Source organism: Mercurialis annua, linkage group LG7 (genome assembly GCF_937616625.2).
Source record: "Mercurialis annua linkage group LG7, ddMerAnnu1.2, whole genome shotgun sequence".
NCBI classification, from domain to species: Eukaryota; Viridiplantae; Streptophyta; class Magnoliopsida; order Malpighiales; family Euphorbiaceae; genus Mercurialis; species Mercurialis annua.
The window spans coordinates 12,124,614-12,149,455 of record NC_065576.1 but is presented as its reverse complement, the minus strand read 5'-3'; the positions used below and the strand labels follow the sequence as shown (position 1 = coordinate 12,149,455).

General features: G+C 31.1%; 2 protein-coding genes and 1 long non-coding RNA gene across 3 annotated transcripts; 2 read left to right on the top strand and 1 right to left on the bottom strand.

The window, feature by feature from the left end:
* The first annotated feature begins 1,866 nt into the window (after positions 1-1,866).
* LOC126656819 (uncharacterized) lies at positions 1,867-7,718 on the top strand. The gene is made up of 6 exons (XM_050351440.1): positions 1,867-1,943; positions 4,417-4,596; positions 5,158-5,243; positions 5,995-7,199; positions 7,242-7,573; positions 7,712-7,718. The coding sequence occupies exons 1-6, from the start codon at positions 1,867-1,869 to the stop codon at positions 7,716-7,718; spliced, it is 1,887 nt and encodes a 628-aa protein (XP_050207397.1).
* Positions 7,719-7,721: 3 nt separating this feature from the next.
* On the top strand, positions 7,722-8,453 carry LOC126656818 (uncharacterized). Its single transcript, XM_050351439.1, has 2 exons — positions 7,722-7,928; positions 7,998-8,453. Exons 1-2 carry the CDS (start codon positions 7,722-7,724, stop codon positions 8,451-8,453), a joined length of 663 nt encoding a protein of 220 aa, XP_050207396.1.
* A 15,153-nt stretch (positions 8,454-23,606) lies between these two features.
* On the bottom strand, positions 23,607-24,257 carry LOC130014877 (uncharacterized). The gene is made up of 2 exons (XR_008789561.1): positions 24,177-24,257; positions 23,607-23,730 (listed from the first exon to the last, which is right to left on the bottom strand). It is a non-coding gene; the product is annotated as an uncharacterized LOC130014877 (long non-coding RNA).
* Positions 24,258-24,842: the final 585 nt, after the last annotated feature.

The following is a 24,842-nucleotide window of genomic DNA, read 5'->3' as shown; positions in this document are numbered from 1 at the left end:
TTTAAAGGTCGTGTTATTTTTGCAATTTCGTGTAAAGGTGGAGATTTTATATGTAATTAACCCTTTTTTATATAAATAGTCTGTATTTGATTAAAATCAAATCAAATTAGTCTATGGGAGTTTTAAAAAAAATACCTATATACTAGGTAAATATTTTTAAAAATATTGTTCAGTTTGTGTTTAAAAATATGTTTGTCTTTTAATTTTTTTGGAAATGAAAAATAAAAATAATAATAAATTATTGATTAATTTACTAATAAATTTTTACTATTAATTTACTAACGGTTCACTAATAGTTTACTGACGGTTTAATTTATTTATGTTTAGTGTACTAACAGTTTTATAAAATTTTAAATACATACAATATTCATAATAAACTATACCATTAATTTAACAGGTGAATCTAAGAGAGCCAAATTGCCTAGTATATAGATATTTTAATCAAAAAATCAAACAGAATAGAAGAGCCTTTGTCTTTTGGTTTTTTTTCTTCATTAATGGCTTCCCTTTCAAACTTTGTTAACAGACCCACTTACCCTGCTCACTGACTCCCAAAATCATCAACTGCCCATTTCTCTCCTCTTCTTAATATATCACCCTCTAAAAAAAACGAGCAATTCGCGAACAAATTATAGAGCGATCCAACACAGATTTTCTCGGACCCACCGCTGCCGGCAAACCCACCACAAACCCATGAACTCCAGCAAATCCACATATTTCGGGACACTCTCAGCCTCCACAACCTTTTTTTTTAAAAAATTGGTTCGATAAACTCATCTTCATATCTGATTACTTCAGCTTGTATTGTAAGGAAAGATGATGCACTAGCAGCGGCACCGACATAATCAAATTACTAAAACTTAAAACCTTTAAGTGTTTTAATGTCGAGTCGAAATAAAAAACGGAAGAATGGGGTTGTAGCAGAATAGGTCCATACAGAAAAAAAAATGGCCAAGATGATGGAAAGGAAAACAGAAGGGTAGATTCAAACCATACTTTTGCAATCGACAAAGTAACTCTGCAAATTGATTAAATATTCTTTAACACTGACTAATCAAATAGTATAAGTGATATTTTTTTACTGTTGTGTGGTGTACTGTCTAATTTACTCTAGTCTTTTTAGTCAGAATCTTTTTAATTTTATTAAAAAAATATTTTATTTTTTTAAATTAAAAACCTAATTATCCGAAAAAAGTCAACTTTTTGCTAATTAGATTAATTCTAATTGAGACTTATAAAAATGATTACTAGTCAAATTTTGATAAATAACATTTCAATTTTAGCAAATAATTTATTTATTTTAAAATTATTTTTTTAAGTTTTTTTAATTGATGATCATTTCGTCGACTATGTTCTAATTTTAATAAGTATTTTTCAAATAACAATGTTAGATTTCGTTGGAATTAAAAATATAATTTTTAAATTTTTTATTATTGAATGAATAGGTCATTAAATCGGATAAATGACACTATTTAAAAACTAAACATACTAAATAGATTAAATTTTCTGTTAATTTTTGAAAGGCTGCAACATAAAAAAGTTTGGCTTTTTATAATATTAGACCTAAATCAAACCGAGTCAATTATAAATTATTTTAAAAATATATTTTATTCAGTTCGATTTTAATACAAAGCAAATTAGTTTCTTTTAACTTTAGAGTCGAATAGAATTTAAAATTATTTTCTCTTAAATTTCAAACCAAACCATATATATATATACACATATAATTACCATCTTACCCATACATTGATTACCTAGCCAAAAACCGAACCAACCGTAATTTAACAAGCCAGAATTTGATTAGACAGCAATCAGTAACCCAAAAATTGGAGCTTTAGAAGTTGAAAGGTATGAAGTAGATCGAGGATGGTGGAGCTGATGGTCCATCACGTGCCACACCCGGTGGCTTTGGCATATGTTGCTTCATTTGTTATCATAGGAAGGTAACTCTATTGGAATTCTGTCACTTTCTTTAAATGACAAAGCCATTATTGAAACATAGAAGGGCTCTTGTTTTCTTCGACAACAAGTACATTTACCTACTGAATATGCTCAATAAATAGATGAGGTAAAATTTCGCCCCAATTTTTTTTACACTTTTAGCGACGGATACAAATAACACATTTAGCAACAAATTATTTCATTCTGTCGCTAAATACTTACTTTAGCAACAGATTTCACAATCCGTAGTATTATTTTTATTAAAAACTTATTTATTAAAAACATTATTTATTCAAAAAAATTATTTATTCAAATATTATTATTTATTTTTAAAAAATATTATTTATTAAGCCATTTTTGAGCCATTTTTGAATCGAATCGGATCTATTGCCTACATGTCATTCATATCACTTCCAACTCAGTAAACTATAGCTGACATGGCAACATCCAAAAAAATGTCAAATCTTTACGCCTTGTGTCAGTTATAGCCAAATCTTTTAAAATTATTATATTTAGCCAATTTTGCTATATTATGTTTTTTTACCCATTTTTGAATCGAACTGTATTTGTTGCCTCCAAATCATGTATGTCATTTCCAACTCAATAAATTAGCTGACATGAAAACATCGCAAACCACTAACCCAACTTAACCAAACAAAATATTTAACCAAACAAAATCAATCCAACTAAATCATATAATAATTAATTAATTAGTAAAACTCATATATATTAATAAAATTAATATTAATTTATTTCATCTAATAACTAATGGATATATAATTAATTTTTTACTAAATAAATTAAATAAATAAAAAATCATAAAATTCAAACAACCAACGCAAAATTTAATATTTTTTATATTTAAAAAATAATTAATATTTTTTAATTAAATAAAAATTTATATAAAATATAATTAAAACTAAATTTAAATAATAAATTTATTAAAATTAATTTAAAACTCTATTATATTAATATAAACCTTAATTATCTCGAAACCCGCCTCCATCGAGACCGACCGCCGAAGGAAGAGCAGATCTGCTCTACTCCATCTTGCTTGAGAAGGAGCATAGCAGACCTGCTCCTTCTTGCCTGAGAAGGAGCAGATCTACCCCTTCTCGGAGGAGGAGCAGTAGATCTTCCTTCGACGGTTGGTCTCGGTGGAGCGGGTCCTGCAGGCGGCAAGTCTCGGTGGCGGCAAGTAGGGATGTCTAATTTTATGATTTTTTATTTATTTAATTTATTTAGTAAAAAATTAATTATATATCAATTAGTTATTAAATGAAATAAATTAATTAATATTAATGGGTTAGTGGTTTGGGATGTTGTCATGACAGCTAATTTGCTGAGTTGAAAGTGAGGTGGATGACATGGAGACAATAAATCCGGTTCGATTCAGAAATAGCTAAAAAAAGAAACAAAATATAGCAAAATTGGCTAAATCTGGTGATTTTGAAAGGTTTGACTATAATTGACACAAGACGCAAAAGTTTGGCATTTTTTGGGATGTTTCCATATCAGCTAATTTGCGAAGTTTGAAGTGATATGGATGACATGTAGGCAATAAATCCGGTTTGATTCAAAAATGGCTGGAAAAAAAAACAGAATATATCAAATTTGGCTAAATCTGGTGATTTTGAAAGGTTTGGCTATAATTGACATAAGACGTAAAAGTTTGGCTTTTTTCGGTAATTAAGCCAAAAATTATTATATTAGAATGCGGCAATAAAGTATAAAAGTAAAAATTTGTTGTTTTTAATTAAAATAATTTTATTATTCATTATTTATTTAAAAATAATTATTTTATAATGAGGGAGTAAATTGCAGGTGTAAATATATAAAAAGAGTCTGAGTTGGTTAAAATGGTGTAACCCGCGGGGAAACTACAGTGTTAAAGAATTTTTTGATGGCAGTAATTGAAGGATGTGTAACGTATTGAAAAATTTGCAAAATTTGCAAGTGGGTAACAGTGTGTGATCTATCGCGGGTGGGTGACGTTGGGCTACCGATTAAATAAAATTTTATTTTACGATTTTAATTTAAAAAATTAATTTATTTTTTATCTTAAAAATTTAGTGACATATTTAAACTTGTCGCTAAAATCCGTCATTAATATCGGTAGCAAATTTTTTAATTCTATCACTATAAAATTTTACGACTAAATATGTAGTGACGGAAAAATCCATCGGTAATGGCTGTTTTGCTAATAGTGTTATTTGTTAATGGGTGATAAATGGGTTAAAGCCCTTAAAACCCATAAACGTAGAAGGGTCACATTAGAGCTGGGTTCGTTCTAGAGAAAAATTAATAAGTACCCAACATAGGCAAACTTATTATGAAATTTACGGTTGACAAAAAAAAAATTGACAACATTAATTATTACTTTATAAATTACACAAATAGATTAGTTAATATAACAAATACGGTGGATATGTGAGAAAGGAAAGATGGTGAATCTTTTGTAATGCTTAATTATAGCAACAGTTATGGAAAAGATCCTGATATGATACAAATAAATCTATTAAAATCCTTAATTGCTAATAAAAGACCACATAAAACGGAGATTCAAGCAAAAGAAGAAAATCAAAAAGTCGAAAACTTGACAAAAAATAAATTTCAAGCAGAAGAAGACCTTCATAAAATCAGCCTTTCAAACGGGTAAGTGGTTTCTTGAATTAAAACAAAAAATTTCATATATATTATGCTGAAATTATCTATGAACAAAGGATCACTTTACCCCCCGAACTTGGCACAAAGTATCAAAAACGTCAAAATTAGCAAAACCGGATCACTTTTACCCTGAACTTGACAAAACCGGTTCAAAAACACCCCTATGCTGATGTGGCACCTTAATTGGAGAGTGAGACTCCAAACTAAAAATAATTAATTCTAATTAAGTTTAAACCCTAATTAATTTTATACCCTTCTTCTTCTTCTTCCTCCACCACCACCACCACCACCATCCCTCTTCCTCCACCTCCATCTTCACCGACCACCACCCAAAATTTATAATCCACCGCCCAAACCCATTATCACCATCGGAAACCAGCGGCCGGACGAAACGGATTCGTCTCTCAGATCTGAGAGACGAATCTGCTTCGTCTCTCATCTGAGAGACGAAGCGTTCGTCTCTCATCTGAGAGACGAATCTGCTTCGTCTCTCATCTGAGAGACGAACCCAGTTCGTCTCTCTGACGAACCCAGATCTGGGTTCGTCAGAGAGACGAACTCTGACGAACTAAGTTCGTCTCCACCACAGAGACGAACTCAGTTCGTGATGAGCAGCTGCCGGAAAACAATTTCCGGCAGCTGGTCATCAAAATTTAAAAAAAATAATTTTTTTTACAAAATATACAAAAAGGTCCTTTATGTTTTTAGTTAATATAATTTAGGTATGGAGTTAATATAATTTTTAGTGATTAATTTGGTATATAAGTAAATGTTGAAGGATTAATTTGTAATATTAAGTTTGAAATTGAAAGGATGAAAATGTTTTTTTTTTAATTATTAGGTATTAATATAAAATATTTAAAAACAATTAGGACCATTTTAAATTTTTTTCAATCAAAAACCACCTTAGAAAACCAAAACCACTATTAAAACCGGAGAGTGAGGTACACTCTCTAAGGTGAGAGTGGGGAGGGGGTTTTTTGTACTAAATTTGACAAGTTCAGGGTAAAAGTGATCCCGTTTTGCTAATTTGGACGTTTTTGATACTTTGTGCCAAGTTCGGGGGGTAAAGTGATCCTTTGTTCAATTATCTATTATAGATGGTGAATTAGGTGATTACTAATGATTCGAATCAGTGATGATTCGAAAACATTAGTGATTCAAAACCAACGATATAATAATTCATTTGAGTTATAAGTAGTGAATTACATGTATAATGAAGAAAAAAATGTTAATGAACTTGCAGCAATTGTTAACCTGAATGATGCATATTAACGATGATATTAATGACAATTTTTTTCCAAGTGAACTATTAGTGTACTAATCGTAAACTAAAGGTTAACTTAAGTAACTGATGACATAATTTATTTTTTTCAAAAACTGCAGGAATGACAACATTGAAGGTTCTTGTATACTATGATGGAGTATGGGATGAAAATCTAAACTACTCAAATTATAAGATCAAGGGTATTTTAGTTAAAGACGATGCGGAATTTGAAACTCTAAAAGCATTGATTTTCAGTATACTTAAGGTTAAATTTGGGGAAACTGAAATACACATCAAGTATCAGTTGGAACCAAATCAGCAAGCTGTGGACATTGATGATAATGAAAGCCTTCAATTTTATATTGAGATTAAAAGAGAGGATGCTAGAATTACACGTTTTCCACTGTGCATCACAACTATAGGGTATGAGATTCAGAATGTCATTGAAATGGACACTGAAACAGTTGAAGATACGAATGAAGACATACATGAGGCGTCATATCCCAGTCCTACAGCAATGGATATTGTTACATATGCTGAAATGATATTCAAGCAGACGGAACATGACGAAGCAGAACGACAGACAATCGAGGACGGGGAGAATGAAATTGTATCGTCACAAAGTGTCAAAGAAGCCTTTAAAGGGCAGATATTCAAGGATAAAAAGACAATGAAATCATGTTTGTGTTTTTACGCAATTGAAAAAAAAATTCAGTTTGCTGTAAGTAAATCGTGCAAGCTCGAATACGTGATTCATTGCCTTTATGATCAATGCAACTGGAATTTAAGGGCTTCGAAAGACGGAAAGACAAGCATGTTTATTATAAGAAGAATGGACGATATTCACACATGTCCCCCGAAATTCAGAATGGAAGAACAACGGCAAGCGACATATTCAGTAATTGGGGACTTGATAAAATCAAAATTCTTGAATATAAAGACCGTGTACACACCGGCAGACATTATTTCCGATATGCAAAGAGATTTTGTAGTTGTTTTGAATTACAACAAGGCTTGGAGATCCAGAGGAAAAGCACTTGAGTTAATTAGAGGTAAACCAAGAGATTCATATTCAGTTTTGCCTAATTTTTTGAATATGTTTGTGAAAACAAACCCAGGATCAGTTGTAGATCTACAAACAGCAGAAGGGAATAAATTTAAATATGTTTTTATGACTTTGGATGCATCCATAAAGGGCTGGAATTTTTGCAGACCGGTTATTGTAGTGAATGGAACTTTTTTAAAATCAAACTATGGAGGAACACTACTAACTGCATCTACACAAGACGGTGGGGGTAAGATATTTCCACTTGCATTTTATGTGGTCGATTCTGAAAATGATGAGTCTTGGCATTACTTTTTTTAGAAAATAAAAGGAGCTTTTAGAGAAAAGGAGAAGTTATGTATTGTATCTGATAGACATGATAGCATTAAAAAGGCTGCAAATTCAGTATTTCCTCTTGCTAGTCATGGTATTTGCGCGTATCATCTCTTGTGTAACGTCAAAAAACAATTTAAAGTTAATCCTAAAAATCCAAAGAGTTTGAAGGACTGTTTTTTTGGGGCTGCGAAGTCGTACACGAAAAAAAGTTTTGATTACTTTATGGCAGAACTAGATAGCATCAACGTAGCAATACGACCATACCTTGTTGGTGTTGGGTTAGAAAAATGGGCAAGAGCATATTCAACTAAAAACAGGTACAAAAATTGATTACGATATTTTGTTTTGCTAAATAAATAATAAGATGTTTATTGTTAACCTATAATTCACTATAAGATTACTTACAGTTAACCATTAATTTAGTTTTTAAATACTAATCATGGGAGTTTTATCAGGTACTGAACAATGACATCGAATATTGCTAAGTCTTTTAATGCAGCAATCAAATCAGCAAGGGAATTACCAGTTGCAACACTTCTGGAATATTTGAGGATATTAGTTCAAGAGTGGAGCTACAAAAATAGAAACATAGCTTCTTATACTATGACAAAACTGACAAATAAAGCAGAAGAAGCACTTAGGGAAAACTATTCACTAGCTAGAAGAATGAAGGTAACATCAGATGTTATTTCAAATATATTTATACATTTAACTTGTAGAATACTTTTAGTAATTTTCTAGTTAACTAAAAATGTAATTAAAATGATACAAGTTATTCCATCAGTAACATGTATATACAGTGTGGAAGATGGCACAAAGACTTCAATAGTAGATCTCATTGAGAGGACATGCAGTTGTTGTAGATTCCAAAAAGATGAGCTACCTTGTGCACATGCAGTTGCAGTGTTTTGCAAATACCACATGGATCCCTATCAATATTGTGCAGAATTTTTCAAAAAAGAAAATTTAGTGAAAATATATGAGGCTATTGTTTTTTCGATGCCTAGCCAAAGCGATTGGGATGACGCAGAAGACATGGAATATACCGACGTTCTTCCGCCAATAGGAAAAATTCCAGCAGGACGACCGAAGAAACAAAGATTGAAGCCATGTCATGAGAGAAAGGAAAAAAATACATGTAGCAGATGTGGAAACCGGGGGCATAACAAAAAAACATGCCGTAATCTTCCAAAGTGAAGTTAATTTTGTCATATTTCTAATTTAAGAAGAATAATGTTATTTTAGATGATTTTAAGTGATTTATTTATATTTCAAAATTGTTATCATTTTTAGTAAAAAAAATTAAACTCTTACAATGTTAATTTTAAATTTTTTTAGTTATCCCTTAACTATGAGCAATTACCTATTAGTTAACTAGTATGGTTTTAAAATTTATTGTTAATTCCTTAACTGTGTGTAGTTAACTATTAGTTAACTAGTATGGTTTTTAATAGATATTTATTAATTTTGTATAAATATTCTTCAAACATAAAAAGTCTTAGTTAACTAATAGTGACATATAAGATAACTTGTAATAAACAACAATTTAAAAAAATGTACGACATAATTTAAATAAAACAGATAATATATAACAAAATACAATATATGATTGAATAACGAATGTTTGCAAAAAACAAGGTCGGATAAAAACAGTTAAACACATATTAATGTTGTAAATCTAAAAAAAAAAACAAAACAATTCCAATGTGTACAACAGAGTTAAATTCTGATAACGCCCTTCATCTTTGGTTTGGGTTCCACCTCCTCATCACTGTCAATGTTGTTATCATGCTTCATGGTTGCATACTTAAAAAAACAGATACGCAATCCGATGGCTCTCAATCAAAAATTCTGATGGAATTGGTTGACTTTTGATCAAATGTTCAGCGAAAGCCAAAACAAATGCTCCGCAATCGCTAATGAAAAAGGAAAACAAGTAAATAAATAGGAATAAAAGATATGTAATTCAATATAAAAAAAATCACCTTTTCTTCTGAATTGGTAGATCAGTGACATATGAAATGGAAAAAGGGGAATCCGGCAATTTATTTCGATAGGCAGGTGATTGTAGGTCTATGTCTGTCCGAAGATTGTAAATATCCAAAAGAGCGAAAATCCTGGGAAGCACGACTGAATATTTCTTCGCAGCTTTTTCTGATTCTTTCTTGGACGTAGCAGTGTCCAACGAATTGTAAACGTAGACACACCTGTCTTTAAACACAAGACGACCCAAAACCCAATGTTTTTTTGTTGGTTAAATGCATTGGAAACAGCACCTCATCCACATCTTTCCATGGAGTGTTGCATAGAATGCCATAACCTTGGACGTAATCAGCAACAATGTTTAGATCGACGACCGTTGATGTATCGCCCTTGTTTTTCGTATAAAGCATAAACAACCCCTGTATTCTGTCATCAAATAGACAGTCTGTGGTGGTTATTCGCAATCCATTGTGTGGATTTACTTAGCCTTCTTGCGAATAAAATACATGCCGACGTCGATATGCTGCATTAAAAAAAAGTTAAAAGTTAATATACAAAATTAAAAAAAAGAGTTGGAAGTTAACCATTAGTTAACTGTTAAGTTATATAATGAACAATTATACTATTAAATCCTTAACTTATATCAATACAAGATAACTGTTATGTAACAAAATAATTATAAGTGTATTATTAGTTAACTAGTAGTTAACTGTGAACATGTATTATATTTTATTATAACTAACAATGACATAAGGACTTACAGTGTCGTCCAAGAATACGCCACGATAAACGAGTGAATGCCACCACAGCTTTACGTAAATGGTGAGAACTCCTAGATTTAAACCATGGTCCAATATGTTGTCAGCAGGTGCGTAGTTATTTCTCCTATAAACAACAAACAAAAAAGTCAAACAATTCAATATTTTTACAAATAGTAGTTTTTTAATTTAAAAACACTTGAATCACATAGCTTACTTAAATCCAATGTCAATCCAAGCAAGCCACGCATCCATCTGAGGTGAATGTCTGATGCTACCAAGATTATCATCAAGAGGATTCAAACCTTTGACCTTCCTGCGTGGAACATAAACAGCTACCGGAGTACAATCAATAGGTGGATCCTGAGAAATAGTGAAAACAAAACCATTAATTAATGGTTAACTTGTAGTTCACTAATATTTAAACAGTTAACTAATAGATAACTAATAATTAACTATGCTTTATGTTAAACACTTGGATCAGTGGATGCCACCTTAAAAAGATAAAATAATACATTTAATTTGATTAAGAAAAATATAGCAATATGCAACTGATAATATTAAAAAAACATGTAAAATTACGGCCATACCTCCGTTGCATTTGAATATTTCAAACTCCCTCTCAACTATGTCTGCTGCTTTGTGTAACGCACTTGGATCAATGTCGCCAAAGAGACTTGGACATTGAAGTTCATCGAATGCAACAACCTTATAGAAAAAAAAAATCAACCTTTTAGTGAAAACACCAAACTTGAATGAAAATATACAAAAAATTAAAAGATATTAAACCTTTTCAGCAACTTGTTCATGGCCAGGTTGCTCAGTTCCTTGGTCTTCATGCAGGGCTGTTTCACTCTCTTTTGCTTGGTGTTCATGGTTAGTTCCTTGCTCAGTCTCTTTTTCTTGACCAGCATGTTCAATTCCTTGGTGGTCATGGTTAGTTCCTTGCTCACTCACTTTTGATTCTTCATGAAGGGCTGTTTCATGTTCAGTTCCTTGGTCAGTTGCCTTTCCTTGATCATTTTGGTCAGTTGAGTCAATTGTTTCATTGACATTTGCCACAATGTCATGACCTTCAAGCCGGGAATCTTCTTCTTTTTCGGAACTATTTGAAGTTGTCTCATCGTCAGATGCATCTGGGGTTTGCTCGTCGTCTTCAGAATCGTCCTCCTACAAACACAACCAGTTAAAAAAAACAATTGGAATCTAAAAAGTACAATCCTGTTAAAGGTTTACCTTGACATGTTCGTTATGAACACTATTCGAAACTAGGCTCTTCAAATCCCCAAGAAGACCAACAACTTCTGAGAACTTATTCTCGACAAAACTCTTGAACAATGTAAATTCAGTATACATACTGGTTTGATCCATGTCAAGCTTTTTAATTTTTGCATGCAAACTAGCATCAACATTGCCTCCATGCATTGTTTCCTCGATTGTCGCTTTCCGCTTCTTTTTCAGGAACATGCCACCCAAATTAAGTACTGATCTCTCCTCAGCAGTTGGGTGTAGGTTGGACAGTTTCAACTGAATTAAACAAAAGTAAGTCAAGTTTATTGTAAGCATATGTCTTGATCAATGCAACATAAAAAAAATATAAATTGGTTAACTAGCTAATGTCTAATAGTTAACTACCAGCAAACTAATTATGTATATTATGTGATTAAGTAATAGATAACTAATATATAAGTAATAAGTAAGTTATGCTAACTTATAAGCATAAAAAAATTAAGTAAAAGTAATACAATATAATTATAAGACCTATGCTTTGAAAATGGAACAATAACAAATACCTTTTCAGCAGATTGTGAAAAAAAATGTCGATCTAAATACTTGCGTTACCTCAATTCTGTGATCTTCCATTTTAAAATACGAGGGATGTGACTTTCAGAACATTCAGCCAAGGTTCCATTTGACGCGGGGCAGCATTCAAAAACCAGCATTGAAAAGCAAGAGGAAAACCATCGTACCGACAAGTGTTGGGAGGTACACCAACATTCTTATTTTTCTTAAGAAAATCACATCTTTTTACTGAACTCAATTTGCTTTTTAAAAACTCAATCGTACAGTGAAAAACATCTTTGCCCCAAGCAAAATTTTCATATTCCCCGTTACCCACAATGTTGATATGTTCCTCACGAACAATTGCGTCTGCCTGGTTATTATACAAAAATAGTTCGACAAAATACAAAACCGCCAATTTGAAAGACTCTTCTTCAGAGGACCAACGCTTCAATAAGAAACTGTCCTCTATATTTCTTTTTGAAACCTTTGTAATATTTCCAAAACAGTTGAGTTTAAAATCAAAATCAGATTTCTTGTACAATTTCATATCGACGTTTTCGGTACAATTAAGACCAGTAACTACTGCAAATTCATCAAGAGAGAATTTGAGCAATTTGCCCGACACATTAATCCACAGTTCATAATAGTTTGGTTGTTTTATTTCTCTCAAAAGTAAACTGTGGACCAATTGAGGTTGCAATATATAGTCGTTCATTTTAAGAAAAAACCCAAAACAACTTGTTGAAAACTTTTCCAAATTTTGAGGTGACAAAATTTTCTTAATATTTGATATAACATTTACCCCTTCAAAATGCTGAACCTTGACTGAAAAATGTTCATTAGGCTTGATAAAGTAGTCCCCATCCTACAAATAAAACAATTGACAAACCATTAATGATATTAACTTATTAATAAACTGTAACATAATGTAGTCTAGTTAACTAATAGTTAACCATCAGTGACCATATAGTTATACATAAGTTATTTAAAACTTACTCAGATTTAACAAAAAGCAACAGAACACAAAAAACATACTTCATACACACTAGATTGAGAATAAAAAAGATTAATACATCATTATAAGTTAACCCTTAGTTCCAATATAGTTATCAGAACACAAAAAACATACTTCATACACATTAAATTGAGAACAAAAACAGATTAGTAATCATTATTAGTTAACCCTTAGTTCCCATATAGTTACATACCCACAAAAAAGATAATTCATACACATTAAAATGAAATTAAAAAAAGATTAGTATATAATTATTAGTTAACCCTTAGTTCCTATATAGTTAAATACAGACTCACAAAACACTCAAATACCAACTCATTAAACAACAATAAAACAATTAATTGAAAAAAATAAATAATAAACACCATCAATTAAAGAAATCACAAAGTTAATTGGTACAAACACTAACCCTAATATAGCGAGAAGGAAGAGCAATTTTGTTGTCCTTTTTGTTTTTGTTATCACTGATAGTCTCAAAATCACTGTCACTCTCTTCTTCATCATTCTGAAGCCTACGTTGCTTGCTGGTTGAAGGAATATCTTTGAAATCAACCTTCCTTTTGGTTGCAACAACTTTCGACTTCATAGGCGGATTTTTCTTTGATTGAGATTTAACGGTAGGCGATTTGGAGGTGGCAGCCCTAGTATTCGCCATTACAAAACTGATTCAACCTACATTCAAAATGTTTTTGGTAATATTTGGTTAATTAGAAAATGTGCTAAACAGTTCCGAAAATCTAGAGAAAATCTTAAGCAAAAGGAAAGTAACAGATTGCTCGTGGATGTTGCTGCATTAACGGCACCGTATTTGTCAATTTTAAAAACTTGTTTGTGTGAAACTTATCTTGTTAAATCAAAAAAAAAAGTTTGTACCCGTAAAAAGTTGAAATGAATTTGGTCACCGTATAAACTATAATATTTTAGCCCAAAACAGTATATGGGCTAATTTTCTCTTCGTTCTACCCTTTAATTTATAAGGTAACCTTTATTAGCAATTCCAGGGTTTGCTTGCATTATGGCTATTATAATTTTATATTTATATCTATAATAACTATTAAAAATTTATATTTATTTATAAAAAATATAATTAAACAAAGGATAATACCATAAAAATTTATCAACTTTATACGTTTTGTCAATTTAATCACGCCTTTCATAAAGATACACCAACTTTCATTTTTTTCCAAATCCATGCACGGTGATAAAGTGACACTCATTCATTGGTATAATTTGCTGAGGTAGAGGTGATTTTTTACTAATGAATGAATGACATGTCAACACCGTTTGTGGATTCGAAAAAAATGAAAGTTGGTGTATTTCTATGACAAGTTTTAAAAGGCGTGATTAAATTGAGAAACCGTGTAAAGTTGGTGAATTTTTATGACATTAAACCTTAAATAAAATACCATTATTTTATTTTTCACAATTTACTATGACATATAATGTATACAATTTTAAATAAAAAATTATATTAATTCAAAAGCTGATAGTTAATACATAGAATTTGATTATCGGAAGACACAAACTAAAATAATTATATCCTAACATATTATAAAACAACATGTATACATCTCAATTAAGTTAAAGTAGTAATGTGTTATCAAACTGATATTATTACAAAGTAAAAAAATTGTTGAAGACATTCATTAAAACATTTGAGATAAACGGAATTAGATTAGTTTCACTTCCTGTAATAATATTAATTTGGGTTTATTACATAAATACTTAATTTTTGTTGATTAAGTTCTTCAATAAACTATTGATTAAAGACCCAAATTATAAATTCACACTAAATTTTATTATATTTTGGTTATATTATAGGATATGAATTTTGAGAAAATTAGCACAGGTATGAGCTTTGGGCATTTTAATGTGAATTACGGGAGCAAAAGTTCAAATTGACTTTTACGGTTTTCATCTTTATAATTTGAATTTTATATTTTTGATTTACAAAAGGATGTTTTTCAAATTAGAAAAACACTGTCAACATAAATGGAAACCTCCCTCATTCAGTTTGCATGTTGCCATTTCAAATAGATTTTCCAGAGAATCTCGCCGAAAATAACTCCTCAATCCTTTTTACCGAATCTTTCCCACTTCACTTTGATTTTAGGTTGACACAAAATTGGAATGACGAAAACTAGGTCTTCCACAAATATATCGGATATGAAAAAAATCCCCATCAACGACAAGTCAATGGCAAAATAGAAAAGGATATCTAGCAAACGGAAGGTTGATTTTAGTGATGTTCCAACTTCGAGTAAGAACCGTAGAGTTCTTATTAATTAAAAAGAAAGTGATAGTAATTTCGAGGTACTCACAGTCACTGATAAGTAAAAGAAGAAACTACTTGCTCCTCCTCCTCCTATGGCTGTTAAGGTAAGTTGTTTTTAATTTTTTTATCTTTAATTGATTTTTGTTAGTTGTTTTCTGTGATTGAATAATATAGTTTAGGGCTGTATAACTATATTTTGTCTCTTGGTTATTTGGTTTATGTTTTCAATTATGTACCTATTATGTTTGTTTTGATTTTTTTTATGTATGCTATTTGTTTGTTACATGTTTAAGTGTTACTATGTAGTTGTCTGATGATTAACTAATAGTTAACTTGCTTGTACTGTTTATGCATTCTTTTTATACCTTAATTGATTTTATTAGTTTTTTCAGTGATTGAATAATATAGTTAGGGTTGTATAACTATATTTAGTTTATTGGTCATTTGGTTGATGTGGTTTATTTATGGATCTATTATGTTAGTTTTGTGTTATGTATGTATGCTATTTGTTTGTTACCTGATTAAGGTTAATATGTAGTTGTCTGATGGTTAACTATAAGTTAACTTTTTATTCTAATGTTAATGCCAAAAGATTGTCATGACAGTAATAACATATTTACTTATTCGTAGTTTATTAATGGTTAACTACAGGTGAACTGAGAGTATAAATGTGTTTATTAATGGTTAAATGCTCAGATAAAGCTGGAGCAAAATATGCCTTAGTTCTTCCCAAAATTTTTACTCTTTTGAATTTGTACGATGCTCGGACAGACATTGATATTTCATCCCCTGCTTATCGACATAAAGCGATGCATGCCCCATTTTCCGTTGTCCATTGCTGATTTTTAAAATGCATAATTATTTATTAGTCTTTTATATATAATTATTAACCATTTTTCCTTTTATCTTTAGTGATTGCGGAGCGTTCGTTTTGGCTTTCGCTAAGCATTTTATTTAGAATCTTCCAACTCCAGCAGAAGTCCCCATTGAGAGCCACCGTGAACGAATTTCGTTCTTGTTTTTTTAATATGGAAAAGACAAATATACTAGAAACATTGTCAACGATGAGGAGGTTAGAAAGAAACCAAACTTGAAGGGTAGACCAAAGATGAAGGCAATGCATAAAGATTAGTGTGTTTGACAGATTGAAAACTTTATATTTTGTTTTTTTTAAATGAAAATAGTTGTAAATGTGTAACCAATTTCATGATAATTTATTTTACTTTATTTTGTTATGAAAACACATGTTTTTGTCAAATATATAGTTTATTGTGGTTTGCAACTGGTCTATTTTTTAATGTTACATTTTTGGGTTATTTAAATAAATATGTGACTTAATATAGATGTACAAAAACTATACTGTTAGTTTAACTACTAGTGTTCTATTAGTTAACATCATGTTACCTGCATAATTTTAATCCATTTAATTGGTAGGTTTGATTTTGCAAAATATCTTAAGTGATTAAAATAAAATTAATGTCATAACAATTAACTAATACTAGACTATTGGTTAACTGATGATAGTGTACTTTTTTTAACACATAAAGAAACCTTCGAAAGTAATAAATTAATATATAACATGGAAAGGGATTAAACATTTCAATGAAAATAATTAAAAAATTGTAACATTACAAAAATCAATTTAAACCATTAAAATAAATTTGATTGTTCATACATTGTTAATTTTGCCAAATAATCTTCATTTTGCAAGATCCATTAATGTATGACTGGAATATCCATTGTAGCAATATCCATTGATATGAATGGAATATGAAATCTCATTTGTGTCTTCATTCATACTGTCAATAGTTTCATTATTAATTTCATTGAAGTTGTGAATATCAGACTTTCTAGTTGTGATGCACAATGGAAAACGTGTAATTCTTGCATCATCTCTTTTAAGTTCAATACATAATTGAAGGCTTTCAGTATCATCTATATCCACAGCTTGCTGATTTGGTTCCAACTGATATTTGATGTTTATTTCAGTTTCTCCATAATTTACCTTCAGTACACCATAAATTACTGCTTTCAGATTCTCAAAATCCACATCGTCTTTAACTAAAATACCTTTGATCTTATAATTTAATTAGTTAAGATCTTCATCTCGGAATCCGTCATGGTAAACAAAAACCTTCAATGTGGTCATTCCTGCATTAACAATTTATAGAAATTTTATTAATCTTAATATTGATTAACCTTTAGTTAACTAATAGCCCACTTCTACTATCTTACATAAAAAAATTATAATTTTTGTTACTGAGTATTAAAAACTTACAGACGCAGTTTATTTCATGATTTCTATTGCATCATTTAAAAAACAATTATGCACAAAATTGCTTGAACAATTTTTTTTTAATGTTAATCATATAAGCATGCAACTCACCAATTATAAAATAAATTTTCAATTTATCAGTGGTTATTTATGTTGTTTCGAATCACAAATTTTTCGAATAACCCATGTTTCAACAAATTTTTCGAATAACCCAATAACCCATGTCTCAAATCATTTGTTCACATGAAACTCACCAATTACGACACATAATATAAGCCGATCGTAGACAAAAAGCTTTTTTAATTTTTCAGAAAAGACTAACTTTTTTCAAATGATGTGTTGATGATTGTCTTCTTTGCTGAGTTTATATTTTTTTCTCAATTCGTTGAATTTTGTTTTCCAAACCGATGTTATGTTTTAAAGAATCAGGTAATTGCCGTTATACATGGAAATCAAATATTAAATACATTGTTTATTATAATCAATGATTCTTAAAGATTCTTCCAAATATTTTCGGATTATGGTAATTTGAGATTTTGTAGGAGATTTTAATTTTAGTAACAACTCCTTTTCTTATTTTCTGTTTACCGTATTTCTTATAATTGAAATGTTATACACAAAAGCAAAATTAGAAACTGTATTTGTCAACTTTCTTTTTTCCTCTAATAAAATTTACAATATTTTAACTCATGTATGGCATTTGTCAATTTTTCTCATGAATTTTTAGTCATAAAAGTTTAACCGAATTTTACTTTGATGATAGATTTAAAACAAATTGAAAGGCCGTGTATATAAATGACAACTTTTAAAATTCGTGATTAAAATAAAATTACATGTAAAAATCGTGATTTTTTAATATAATTAATCCTACTAATTTTAATCGCACGACTGCTAGAATTATCAGCTTTAATTTTATCGTTGAAAGCATCCATTACAACCTTTAAAATAAATATAATTAGGATCATTTTTTTAATCTAAAGAATTTCTCTTAAAAATTTGAATTCAGAACATTAAAATTCATGGATTTTACAACAATTTGTGAATTTAAACAAAATCCATCATTTGCTATGGTAAAAATTTGATGAAAATTTATGAATTGCTAAAATTCAACATCCTTAAATATCCTTCATTTGATTTTCCACCGAAAAGATAAAAAAGTTTAAATCCATAATTATTTTTATACATGCTGGATTGTTATGATTTTTTTTTAATTATAAATTATCCCTATAAATCCTTCAATATCCTTCAATTTAGTTAACATTTCATAAATTTTAGATTCTAAATTTATGAATTTTAAAATGAATAAAGGATCACTTTACCCCCTCAACTTGGTACAAAGTATTAAAAACGTTCAAATTAGCGAAACCGGATCACTTTTATCCCGAACTTGTCAAAACCGGTATAAAAACACTCCTATGTTGACGTGACACCTTAATTGGAGAGTGAGTTTCTAATTAAATATAATTTACTCTAATAAATTATATTAAATATTAATTAATAATAATTTAACCCTAACTAATCTAGGGACCCTTTTAAACCTTTTTCAAAAAAAATATTTTTTCCCAATTTCCGGCGAGGAGAAGCTCCTCCTCGCCGGAGATCTATTATGTTCTCTCAAGAACAGACCCACGTTTGTTCTTCAGATCTGAATCTGTTCTCTCAGGTCTATTCAGTTTTTTAAAAAAATTAAAAATATTTTATTTTTTTATTAAAAATATAAAATTTTTGGGGTTCATTTGTTGTATATATGAAATTTGGCGGTTAATTTGTTGTATTTATGAAATTCAAGGGTTAATTTGTTATATAAAGTTTTAAATTAAAGGGATTAATTTTTTTAATTATTAGGTATTAACATACAATGTTTAAAAAAATTAGAACCATTTTAAACCTTTTTTCATCAAAAACCACCTTAAAAAATATAAGCCACCATTAAAATTGGAGAGCGTATCTCACTCTTTTCAGTGAGAGTGGGGAGAGATGGTTTTGTATCATTTTTGACAAGTTCAGGATAAAAGTGATATTGCTTTGCTAGTTTGAACTTTTTTTAATATTTTGTGACAAGTTGAGAAGGTAAAGTGATCATTCATTCATTTTAAGATTCATCAATGGAGACGGGGCTTTAAGGCTTAATCACAAAAAACCCCCACCTTTTAGCCTCTTTTCAAATGCACCCTGATTTTGCAATTTTGTCAGCTTCACCCTAATTCGCACCTTTTGTTTTCAATTCCACCCTCAAGTACTAAATTAATCTCTTCTCCATTTGGAAAAAGTTAAAATAAGTCATCCATTTTTAACTTTTTGTGTGGAAAAAAGTTCAAATGAGTACGTTATAAGGTTTTTATGAATTTTTCCCGAGTGAAAAAGAGTCCAATTTGATTTTTAGGATGTAATTGAAATCCAAAATTGCGAATTAGAGTGCAGATGACAAAATTGTAATGTCAGGGTGCAGTTAAAAAGAAGCTAAAAGGTAGGTGGGGTAGGGGGAGGAGGGGGTTTGGTGGCTAAACCAGGCCTTAATATTTATTATAAACCTTAAAGATACACTTATGTTTGTTTGTTTGTTTTTGTCTAAATATCATTTTGCAGTCTTCTATATTCACCATCTAAGCCTAATGCAGCTTGTTCAGTTTCAGACTCAGATCCAGCTCAGCAATCCAAGGCAGTTTCTCCAGCTCAGCAATCTGTGGTTTGCTGTGTCAGCAGATCATTACTTCAGCTTGAAGTAAACTCAGAAATCAGCAAGAAGAGCATGCAGTCACATGAGCTCAGCATGAGTTTTATCCCTACAAATCAGGAGTTAGTTACTAGCTGAGCAGTTAGCAGTTTCCGCTAAATAGTTAGTTGCAGTTAACAGAATAAGCATATTCTGTTAACATTTATTTTTCTGTTATCTATTTTCTTGTAGTATAAAAGCATATCAGAATTCATTTTGTAATTCAAGGATTTTAATATCAATAAAGATTCAATTTCACTTTCATTACATGGTATCTGAGCTAAGTCTCTATTCTTCCGCTTGAAATCCTTCATCTTCTTCATCTCTGATCTTCTTGGCTAAAAGCTTCAAATCGCTCATTAATAGAGAATTTTGTTACTCGCGAGCAGAGACCAGAGGAGACTCTCTCTAGTCCATATTTTCTTCATCCTGGAGAAAATCCTTCTTGATTTTAGTTGTTAATCCACTGATTGGAAGCAATTATTATATTTGGTTTAGATCTATGAAAAATGCCTTACTCTCAAAGAACAAATACATGTTTGTTAATGGAGCGATACCTGTTCCAAATCCCATGGATCCGATGTATGAAGCTTGGGAGCGCTGCAATACAATGGTAGTCTCATGGTTAACCAGGTCTGTCTCACCAACCATTGCTCAAAGTTTTTCTTGTCTTGACAATGCACTAGATATTTGGAATGAGCTTAAGGAAAGATATTCACAGGGAGATGTAACAAGAATTTGTGATCTCTATGAAGAAATTTATGCTTTGAAGCAAAACAATTTAAGTGTTACAGAGTATTTCACTTTGTTAAAAACCTTGTGGGATGAATTAACCAACATGAGACCTATACCTAATTGTTCCTGTTTGCCTCAATGCACTTGTGGTATTACAGAGAAAATGAGAAAGTATCAAGAAAATGATCATGTTATCAAGTTTTTGAAAGGCTTAAATGATGCCTTTACTCAGATCAGATCACAAGTTACTATGATGGAACCTTTGCCTTCAATGAACAAAGTTTTCTCTCTGGTAATTCAGTTTGAAAGACAGCTTGGACATTCTAGGAATACAGAATCCGATGCTTTTCTTGCCAAGGGCAATTCTGCAGGAGATTTTGACTGCTATAGTACAAATGATGGAAGGACAAATGTGGATGCTAATGCTCTCATGGTTAAGGGCAAAGGAATACTTGGAGGTGGACCAAGTCAATACAAGAAATTTGGTTATTATAATCAAAAGAAGCAGCAGTAATGTTCTCACTGTGGACTAACCAACCACACTATTGATTCATGCTATAAAAAGCATGGTTATCCTCCTGGGTTTCAATTCAGGAACAAACAAAGTAACTTTGTTAGCCAAGAAAATAACTCTTACAATCAGATGACATACAATTCTGGTTATGGAAAAAATCAGAACTATTCTAATCCCTCTGCAGTTTATGGAGGAGATACTAACAAGATTATGCAGAATCAGATATCTTTCCCTTTCACAGTTGAACGATATGCCAAGATTATGGCTATGATTCAACCTGGAGATAATGGAAGCTCATCAACTTCTCATGTCAACAGTTTATCTGCAAGCTTCAAACCTGACTACCATACAGGTAAGCTTCTGCATACTTGTCTGCAATCTGTAAAATCTTTGACTCATGACTGGATAATTGATACTGGTGCTACTGACCATATCACTTGCTCTATTGACGTGTTTTCCAGTTACAAAACTGTAACTGGAGTCAAAGTAAATTTGCCAAATGGTCAACAAGTTTCTGTGACTCATATTGGCACCATTAATCTCACTGATTCCTTCACTTTGCATGATGTCTTATATGTGCCTTTATTCAGTTTTAATCTCATATCTGTCAGCAAACTCACTGACCAACCTCAAATTTTCTTTCTGTTTCATTCAAACATTTGTTACATTCAGGAACTACTCAAATGGAGGATGATTGGGATAGCTAGAAAGAAAAATGGATTGTATCATTTAGAATTGTGCAAATTTCCTTCTTGTAATGCTGTGTCAAAAACTAAATCCGTGTCTTCAAAATTGTGGCATTTGAGACTAGGTCACCTTTCTAGCTCTAGATTAAAACTCTTGCAACAGATTGATCCAGTGATTTAATGTACTTCTTGTGATGTCTGTGATGCTTGTCATCTTTCTAAGCAAAAACGCTTACCTTTTCCTATTAGTGAATCTGTTTCCACAGCATGCTTTGATCTTGTGCATATGGAATTATGGGGTCCATGTCAAAGCATCTTTTTAAAAGGTTTTAGATATTCCTTAACTATTGTGGATAATTGCAGTAGATATACATGGATTTTTATGCTAAAAGCAAAATCTGAAGCAAGAGGACACATAATTAACTTCTGTGCTTTTGCCAAAACTCAGTTTCAGACTTCAATTAAAACTATAAGATCAGACAATGGTCTTGAATTTGATATGCCACATTTCTTTCAAACTCAAGGAATTTTACACCAAAAATCATGTGTTCATACCCCTCAACAAAACAGTGTTGTTGAGAGGAAGCACCAACATATCTTAAATATTGCTAGAGCATTATTTTTCCAATCTTCCATTCCTATTCATTTATGGCCAGAATGCATTCTACATTTTGTCTATCTCATTAATAGAACTGCAACTCCAATCTTGTCAAATAATACTCCTTTCTTTCTTCTGTACAAGAAAAATTCTTCTTATGCTCATCTCAGAGTGTTTGGATGCCTTGCCTTTGCAACAAACACTCTATCTCATAAATCTAAATTTGATCCTAGAGCCGTTAAATCTGCATTCTTAGGCTTTCAAACAGGGGTTAAAGGATACAAACTTTCTGAATTTGGTTACTCAACAAATCTTTATATTTAGGGATGTTCAGTTCTATGAAAATGATTTTCCTTTTGCTCAACTTACAAATGATACAACTCACAATTCTACTACACTATCTCAAGATTCTTCTCTCAATTTTCTCAATCCTTTCGTATCTCCAATACACCCTTCAATAGTTCCTGCTACACCAACACCTTCAATGAATAATCCTTGGACTTCTTCTCCTCCTTCTGTCCATAATTCTTCTCCTACTATACAATCTTCTGACTCAGTATTTCAAGAAGCAAACTTTCCTTTGCTTAGAAGATCTACCAGAGTCAGAAAATTACCATCTCATCTCAAGGATTATACTCTAAATACCACCACACCTCACACTCTCAGTTCTGTCATATCATATGTGTCACGACCCATTTTCATGAATCGTGACCGGCGCTAGGGTATGGGTATGGTTGTACCAAAACCCGTAGCTAGCCTTGCGGATAACCAACTTAGATACATTTAAAACAAAGTACCTGCAGAAAATCACATGCTCGGGGGCAACCGAGACTTCAGCCTAATCTAGCAGTACAGATAAACAGCATATATTTAAAGCACGCTTAATCTCAAATAAACTCCAACATGGCAATATAATATAAATGCCATAACACTGTAATCATGCCACAAGCGATAAGTAATAGTTGGACCAATCCAACAACAATAGTCTAAAATATAAACGTAAGGCTAAGTCATGAATAATATGAAACTACTACTGCGGTCTAAGAGTTTAAAATAGTTCGACACTTTATTTCTGAAATAAATAAAGAACCTCCGAGAATGAAGAAACGGAGATCGACCAAAGCTCAAATCATAAACCTGGAAAATTTGGGAAAACAACGGGGTCAGATTTACTGAGTAGAGTTTATATAACCATTTACATTTATTAAGTTAAAAACCTTTAAAACGTTTAATAAAACATTTTCATTATGGATTATCAATGAAACCCTAAACCACAATTCTAAATCCATTGCCGTGTCGGTGAGACGTATCTCAATAACCGATCCCCGACTATCACTTAATAAATAGTGAGCCCAGGAGACGTATCTTCCACCGGTGCCCTCACTAAGGTGAGACGTATCTCAAACCTACCTCAATACCATAATCATTACCGGTGCGCACGCAGTCCCGATGATGCCCATCGAGTAGCACGTTCCAAATCAAATCCACAATGCCGAAAACAGTTCGAAAGCTGTTTATACATATACATATATACAAAATATAATAGTTGCTTAATAAAGAGGTAAATAGAGATATAAACTCACTGCTTGCTAAATCCACGTGATCCTGACAAGCAATCTAACTCTGGTTCGCCTCTGAAGTACGAACAGTCGACGGGTCTAAATAAAATATTAAAATCATAATTAAATTCAGACCCTAACTCTAAAGAGTACTAGACAACACATAGGACTAGCACAACGCAAAACCAAACCACATTTAATAAACACTTATATTAAATGCATTCCAAATATAATTCAAGTTATAGAATACAATCATATTAATTATATATTAAATTACAATTTTAGTAATTTAATAAACAAATTAATTTAACCCAAGTTAAAATCCGTATCAGTGAGTCAGCCGAGTTATTAAAAACTACCAAGCTTCTTCCCACTTGTCGGGCGACCATAGTCTAACCCAAACAAAACTTATTAATTTTATAAACCCGAGTTTATAAATTAAAGATACTTGATAAAACAATTATCTGTATTAAATTTAATATCTTATAATTCAAGTAACCCAAGTTACACCCCAAAAACTTAATTAAATAAGTCATAAAAGTTTAGGGACTAAATTGTACTTTAGCCAAATAGGGACTAAACTGTACTTTAGCCAAAAAGGGCTAAATGGTACTTTAGTCAATTATGAAATCCAATAATTTTTCCCATTCTTCATTTACTAATTAAAAATCAATTAGAAGTCCCAAAAGA